The 8,634-nt window shown below is 31.7% G+C and overlaps 1 protein-coding gene and 1 pseudogene across 1 annotated transcript; both read right to left on the minus strand.

The window, feature by feature from the left end:
- Positions 1–1,856: 1,856 nt before the first annotated feature.
- LOC100792321 (kiwellin-1-like) lies at positions 1,857–4,377 on the minus strand (annotated as a pseudogene).
- Positions 4,378–8,026: 3,649 nt separating this feature from the next.
- LOC100792850 (kiwellin-1) lies at positions 8,027–8,590 on the minus strand. The gene has a single exon (XM_003521853.4). The coding sequence runs from the start codon at positions 8,588–8,590 to the stop codon at positions 8,027–8,029; it is 564 nt and encodes a 187-aa protein (XP_003521901.2).
- Between the last annotated feature and the right edge of the window lie 44 nt (positions 8,591–8,634).

An 8,634-nucleotide genomic window follows, 5' to 3' on the forward strand; every position in this document is an offset into this window, starting at 1 on the left:
TCAATCGGAGATATATTTTAAAAAATTACTCAAAATGGGGTAAGTCGAAACAGGTGTTAGGACTTGTAACTCAGAAGTAATAACACCGATTATGACTTGTTATTTTTTTTTTTAACTGAAGTCGTAAAAATATGTACGACTTCAGTGCAAATGTTATTTTTTTTTATGACTTTAAAGTCGTTTTTTTAAAACATTAGTCATATTTTGTTTTACAACTTTAAAATTTCGTAAAACTATTTTTTTCTTTTTGTTAAATTCGTATTTTTTTTCTCTTCTTAAATCTGTTTTTTCTTTTAAATTTAATATTTTTTACGGTTTTATTTTTATTTTAAATAAAAAAAGTTAAAAAATATATTTAAATATATAATAAATAATATTAAGTTGATTTTATTAGTATATTTTTTGTGATTTTATTTGATATGTTATTATTTTATTTTAATGTTTTGTTATTTGAAACATGTTATATATATTTTTAATATAGTTTACTTTAATTTTTTTTATTTAAAGTTTAAATAATCTATCAATAAAAATTAAAAATAACATAATTAATACATTAATATAAAACACACAATACACATAAAACGCATAATTGTTTGGTTCACCATGTTCATCAAAATCATGTTGTTGCTCGTAATCACTGAAGTCGCTAACATTATCTCTTATTATGGGTTGTTCAGTAGTCATTTGTAAAAGAATTATTGATTAGTAAGGAATCATTGGATTCTATGTAACGTAAAAAAGAAAAACTTTTTAAATATCTTTTTTGTGTGTGTAACACTAAAAAAATTATGCCAGTATAACTCTAAGAAACACGTCAAAATCAAAGAACCAATTAATTTATTTGGATGCAACATACGAGGTGAGAATGAACCCTTCTTTTATACATTCCACGAGAGTGAACAGTGTTTTGTTGAACAGTTCATGCTACAACTAAACACTAATATTCTAACACACAAAATAATAATTTAACAAAATTAATTTAACATGTATAATAATTTATGTAACTAATTCGTAAATTAATAATAACTAAACACTATTATTCTAAAACATAAAATAATAATTTAACAAAATTAATTTATCATGTATAATAATTTATCTAACTAAACCCTAAATTAATAAAAACTAAACACTATTATTCTAAAACATAAAATAATAATTTAATAAAATTAATTTGCCATGTATAATAATTTATCTAACTAAATCGTAAATTAATAACAACTAAACACTATTATTCTAAAACATAAAATAATAATTTAAAAAAATTAATTTATCATGTATAATAATTTATCTAACTAAACTGTAAATTAATAATAACTAAACACTATTATTCTAAAACATAAAATAATAATTTAAGAAAATTAATTTATCTTGTATAATAATTTATCTACCTAAACCGTAAATTAATAATAACTAAACACTATTATTCTAAAACACAAAATAATAATTTACCAAAATTAATTTAACACTAAACCATAAATTAATAATAACTAAGTGATATTAAAAATGCAAAACTAATTAATTATTTTCAGCATGCAAACTAATTAATTATAAGAAATCACCGATTACATGAATAGTGAAGTCGTGTGGTATTCTATGACTTCAACAATTTAGCAATTGTCTCGTGAATTAATAGTGAAGTGGTACTGCAAAGTAAAAAGCATAAAATAAACAACAAAGCAAAACCAGAAAACAACATGCCATTAGTTCACTAGTGTAGCAAAGAAAACAAGAAAAAACAGAAAACAGGTCCTTGAAAATATCATGCGTAGTGTATTGTTCATGCAGCAAAGAAAAATAAACTTTAGAACAGTAGTGTATTGTTCACTCACGTTAATGCAGTGCATTGTTCACTCGCGTTACAACACTGAAATAGCAGAAAACAACAGTCAAGGGAATAACTTTAGAACAATAATGCTGAAAACAAGCTTCATAGGCTCCAATAATTTACACCCGTGAAGGTTGCACATGCATGAATAGAATAAAAGTAGTCATGAAGCATGCTTATACGGTCATTTATGGTGAAATGATTTATGATAGCATGGAATCTTGCCAGAAATAAAGTAGTCAAATTTAACTTATGTTGTAAAAATGATTTATGATAGCACGGACCAACTTGCTTTAAGTTGTTAAATTTTTTAAATGCTTTTTTATTATTTGTAGACATATTTTTGTTATGTTAACCTATTTTTTTCTTTTAAATTTAATATTTTTTACGATTTTATTTTTATTTTAAATAAAAAAGTTAAAAAATATATTTAAGTATATAATAAATAATATTAAGTTGATTTTATTAGTATATTTTTTGTGATTTTATTTGATATGTTATTATTTTATTTTAATCTTTTATTATTTAAAACATGTTATATATATTTTTAATATAGTTTACTTTAAATATTTCTTATTTAAAGTTTAAATAATCTATCAATAAAAATTAAAAATAACATAATTAATATATTAATATAAAACGCACAATACAAATGAAAGAAAAACATAAAAATTACAAGTTATTTTAATCATGTACTTGTTTGTATGGACAGTTAGTCCGATTATGTCCTTCACTTCTACATAATGAGCATTTCTTAGGCCTATTTGAAATTGGTTCAGCCATCTCATTATGTCTTCGAGTAGTGGTCGGCTTGCCTGATGTCAATCGTCGTTTCGAAGGATCAGACATAAAATACGAACCTAAATATTGTGGCCATGTGTCTTCACTTCCAAGGGAATGAAAATGATGTTGATAAACTTTGAAAATGTTTTCCAACTTGTATACAGGGTCAACAAAGTCATCATAATTTAAATTGCAAAACACACACGCTGCAATTGCATGCAAGCAAGGTAGTCGAAGTGCTTGAAATTGTCCACAATCACACGACCATTCATTCAATTTGACAATGCATGCCATTGCTCGTCAATCAAGTCGCGTATTTGCAATTTCTTGAACCTCAAACTCCCCTGTTTCTCGAACATACGTGCGAACATAATGTGAGGTAGCAATGTGTTGATTTTCTTGCATCATGACATATACGTCTTAGGAGTACCTATGCCCTGCCTTTATCATATTCATGATTTTGATGTCGTTAGTAACAAATGAATCATTTATTTTATTAAATGTTTCATTGACTAAGGCAGCAATAGGTAATGCTCGGGCTCCTTTCAAAACAGAATTCATACATTTAGCAAGGTTGGTAGTCATATGGTCATACTCTTTTCCTTTATCATACGCCTGAGTCCATTTTAACTGAGGAAAGTAATTTATGAGAGAATTTGAATTTCTGTAATTTAGAATTCATTGTTTGGATACTTTTTATGAAGAATTTAAAATTTTGAAATTTTAAAACAAAATTTTAAACAACTAAAAATCTGGAATTTCAATTTCCTTCTAAAAGGTGAGAAATTGAAATTCTTTTCTTACCGTCTTCTCCGAGCTCCTAAGATATCAATCGAGTGTGAGCATAGAGGAACACGTATAACTAGCACATCAACCATATTTTTTTTATTCATTTTTTTCATTCTCATAATTTTAATTTTTTTTATCCAAACACAAAATTTTAAAAATAAAAGAATTTCAATTGAAGTATTTGAAATTCTTAGAATTTAAAATTTCTCAGAATTTTAAATTTCTCCATTCAAACACATTGTTAGGAATTTGATCCAACCAATCTGCTGCTTGTGAAAACTTTGCTCGCATAGCGAGCATCTTAGCCTCAAATTATGGTTTCCTCATCTCATACTCATTGGTGTAAATGGGAGTCTTATTTAGAGTTGACAATAAATCAGATTTTCAAATCTGATGCTAATTTTCTTAGAATACTAAAAAGTTGGTTTCACCAATATTTTGGGACTAAAAGGTATAGATGTTGCAATACACCAGAGAAAGCAACACAACACAGTTATTATAGATTAAGCATCCACCCTACTGATCGTGAGGCACACCTAAGATTTTCCAGACAGCCTTGGAGGCATCAACAATGTTGTTGATAATCATGGTCTTCGTCACATACGACCACCATGGCCACCCCGTTTTGCCATTTGCACTAATGGTGATGTTGTGGAGGCACCTGCTCCTATTGTTGAACCATCCAGTGGAAAGTGCAACTACTGGTGTGTCATTAGAAAGGTACTGAAGGGCCACCTCCATTCATTTCCACCCTTTTTCAAAACTATTCAGAGTGAGTTGTGCCTTGACACTGCTGGAGAACATTTGTATGTCGTTACATGTTGCCTTGTACTCAACAATCTGAATCGTTCTCTTGGTTGCATTCTCCGGGAGGGGGGTTCTTTCCTATGATGACACTGTTGTGCTTCAGAAAACAAACATTTTGTTGAAACTAGAATGAGCAACAGAACAAAGGATGTTATTGAGGTAGAAACCTTCATTTTGTGTATGCCCTCTCGACAATGGTGTCAGACAGCTTAAAGAAAGGGTGCCATTGATTAACTGCAATAGAACGAACCACTATTTGCCATGGCCCTTCAATTAGGGTGTTTTTATAATCTTCCCCAGCGGAGAATTGGACACAACAATTGTGCAAATCTTGGGACAAATTAGTCCAACATTTAAATATATTTACAATTTGATTCTTAAAGCATGACATTGTACATAGGAGAAAATAACCATTCCATTATGAATTATGATCCCTGAGTGCCTCACCACAAGCAGCTTGACCCCATTGCCACAGCACCATCGCAGTTAAGTTTGAACCTTCTGTGTGGTGGAGATTGCCAACAAGTTGAAATACTAGAGTTTAACTTGGTCCCAGTATTGTTCAACAAACATTCATCATGTTAACTTTTAATAAATACTGGAAATCACATTCCAAATGTTTGCTGCAATACCTGAAGCTGACAGCTTTTTGAGAAAAGATGATATCATTTGTCTAAAGAATTGACAGTGCAACACCAAAATTGATTGTCCAATGATCAACGTCATGACTCTTCTTATGTCCAATGTTATTTAGCTTCCAGTTCCTGCAATCATTTGTTAAGGGAGTTTAACTCAGTTGATTGAGGAAGAGTGCGTGAGTTGTTGTAAAGTTCCTGATATTGTCTTTGATTTCCAATGATAAAAAAAAATCCATGAAAAAGGAAGGACTTCAAGCATCCCCAGACAAGATATTCCCCACCTGGCAGCAATATAGCAGTTACGCATAACATGCATAACAGTATCTCAGGCTCCTCTCTCTGCGAAGATGGCAAATATTTGAACTGCCAATCCCCTATCAAAATGAACATTTTTATTTGTAAGCAGACAATGTTTTCCCATATGAAAGTTGAGCATATGATGTGTGTACGTTTAGGCTCCGATAGATTTGTAGTTCATAAACAATGGGGGGTGCAAAATCCAGTTTTTAAAGTGAACCAAACCGTTTCTAATAGTTTGGTTCTTCATCCAAAAAATGCAAACGGTTTTAGTAAACTGGTTTTGAACTGAACTCCTTTTGAAGAACCAACCGGTTTTACATTGAACTGATTTTAAGAATCAAACCGGCTTCAAATTTGAACTGGTTTTAAAAACCAAAATTGTTTCATAAAACTGGTTTTGAAACCTTTTTTGCTTTTTTTAATTTAAAATCCGGTCATCTAATTTCTAAACGTCTAACATCTAGTTTTAAAGGGCATATTGTGGTTGGGTCGGAGAACAAAGTATAAGCTTTAAGCTTCAAGTTTGCAACTCACAACAATAAAAGGTGAAGAAAGATAAGAGATACTGATCAGTCCTCTTTTGTTGCTTGAAATATCAAGGACTCTGCGATAAAGTACTAATTTTATTCATAATTAATAACCAAAATCACAATTGTGACATTTGGATTAAGAGAGAGTTTACTACAGAAGCTTATTGAACTCCAAAGAAGCATATATGTTACTAATGTAAAAAAAGGGATCTAAATCGAAGATGCTTAACCCATTATGATTTCTGAATGTCATGCTCATCCACACCTACACAATCCCATGCAATCGCAGCTTAAAAATATATAGTAACTATGTTGACTTTTAATTCTACGAAATTCTATTTTTTTATTAGAAAACAGTACCAAAAGTACTTAAGGAAATGCATGTAAGTTATGTCTTTTATGAATTTTGATTAAAAACTCTCTTTATTTCAAAGACATTCCTTATTTACCAATTAATTATATGACATCCCTAGTTGCCATGGCCAATATGTCAGCACTTGAAACCTTATTCTGGCAGCGAGGTACACTGTCAACCGCAGCATTGGCTTTGATCACAGTGTCAAACCCATCACCAGCTAGCACCACAGAAGCATTGTATTTTTGGAAAAATACAATGTATCTGATCGACTTGAGCATCATTTGCACCAATGTATCAACCATTGCGTGTTGTCATGAAAATCTGTTACTCTATTTATCCCTAATAGCAATTCAAATCACCGAGAAAAAAGAAATGAGAAGGAAATTATTTACTATGATATATATACTCTTCAAAAGTATGGAAGACCAATGAAAAAATTCCCTAACCATCATTTAACTGCAGAGGTCAGTCTGATGTTGAATGCTTGGAAAAGCCATACTAGAAAAATGCCTGTATAGTTGTATTGACGGATTTGTATTCAGACTACTATAATTTTAGAACATACTGAGAGTTTTTCAGTAATCTTGTGCATCTTCAGATACTACTTTCTGGTGAAGATCAAATCAATAATTGCATAACCATGAGTTAGAGTCTTCTGATGACATGCAAGGTCCTGCACACCAAAAGCTATTAATTATATCAATTGTTTGAAGGGTCTACCTTCCTATGTTATAGATTCGTAGTAGTGATGAAAAACATTTATTGGTACAAAAAAAAGAAAGAAAAGAAAGACAAAGATAAACACTCGTTGTAAACTCAACACTCAAGTTTATGTAAGATTTCACTTCATCCTTGGCAGAGAAACTCAAATCAAATAACTGCTGATAAGAAAACCAAAGCCGAAAGCTCATCCGCAATATAAAATAAAACTTCCATGATCAACACAAAGCCATCATTTGTAAATATCCAGGATCCAGGGTTAAAAATGTATAAGCCATTCCTTTCCAATCAACAGCATTAAAACAAGTATCAGGTTCAGTAAAAAAAGGAAGCAAGAGTCAGGTGACAGTCACCCAACCAGAACTTCGTTAATGAGAAAAAAATGTTCAGTTATAAGTGAACCACACTTTATAAAAACGGTTTGATTTGAAGCGAACCAGTTTTTAAAAACAGTTCAGTTCTTTTTCTAAAACCAGTTTGGTCCTAAACTGGTTCGGTTTGGTTCAGTCCTAAAATAGTTTGGTTTGAACCGGTTATTTTGCACACCTCTTGAACAATTACACTTGTTTGATTACTTATACCCACATTTCTTATTCCCTCACACAGTCACACATGCAATTAGTCAAATGGCAATACTTTATGGAGTTATCAATACCATGATTGATTAATTACAAAGACACAGGGACTGACTGAGATGGTGGATATGGTAAAGGTACTGTCCTGGAGATGGATCATTAATAAAGGAGATTTTTCTTACACTTTTCTTTGTCATGCTGGTTTAATGATCCTAAGTCATGCATTGCAGAAAGCATATGATGATGTTTCCTGAGTGGTTCATGGCTTTTCGTTGTAGTGCTGGGAATAATTTGCATGAATGTTTAGTGTCAGATTTTTAATCTAGTATTATGCTGGAAAAAGAGAAGAAAACACTGATAGTAACTCCATGTTCTTGGCTATCCTAGGTTCATATTTTTAATCGGATTTTCTCAGAATAATAAAAATTTGGTTTTACCTGTATTTGGGGACTAAAATGTTTGTTTAATTTTTTTCTACCCTAATCCAATTGAACAATTATCCTCCGAGTTCCTTTTTGATTAATTGGCATCCCAAATTTATAACAATATAGTTGAAAATGTATAACAATACCATATAAAGGTATATATATACATACAACAATTTTTACATGACACACTAGACAAATTAATTAACCAACACAACACATAGAGAATAGCTAGATAGAAGGCAGGCATGTACTAGTATAGTAGCATTAATTAGATTAAGCATCAGACCATGTAATTTCTAATCCACCCCACTGATTGTGAGGCACACCTAAGGCTTTCCAGACAGCCTTGGAGGCATCAACAATGTTGTTGGAACAAGGTGGTTGATAATCATGGTCTTCATCACATCCCATGGTTGAGTCACACTCGTCGACCACCATAGCCACCACGCTTTTGCCATTTCCACTGATGGTGATGTTGTGGAGGCACCTACTCCTGTCGTTGAACCATCCGGTGGAGAGTGCGACTACCGGTGTGTCATCGGAATGGTACTGGTTGTCACATTCTGAAGGGCCACCTCCATCTCCACCCTTTTCAAAACTATTCAGAGTGAGTTCAGCCTTTGTGTGCCTTGAAACTGCTGGCGAACATTTGTATGTTGTGTACGCCTTGCCTTGCACACAACAATCTGAATCATTCTCTTTGTTGCATTCTCCAGGAGGAGGCTTCTTTCCCATGATTCTCCCACTTGGACGACACTGTTGTGCTGAACACAAACAATTTGTTGAAATGAGAATGAGCAGCAGAACAAAGGATGCTATTGAGTTAGACATCTTCATTTTGTATATGTTCTCTCTTTTCTATGTTGTTTTTTGCTGTGTGC

The sequence above is a fragment of the Glycine max genome, chromosome 3, assembly GCF_000004515.6.
Source record: "Glycine max cultivar Williams 82 chromosome 3, Glycine_max_v4.0, whole genome shotgun sequence".
Lineage (NCBI taxonomy): Eukaryota > Viridiplantae > Streptophyta > Magnoliopsida > Fabales > Fabaceae > Glycine > Glycine max.

Excerpts from the sequence above, each read along its gene's own strand:
- LOC100792850 (XM_003521853.4), bottom strand. The coding sequence starts at position 8,590 with ATGAAGATGTCTAACTCAATAGCATCCTTTGTTCTGCTGCTCATTCTC.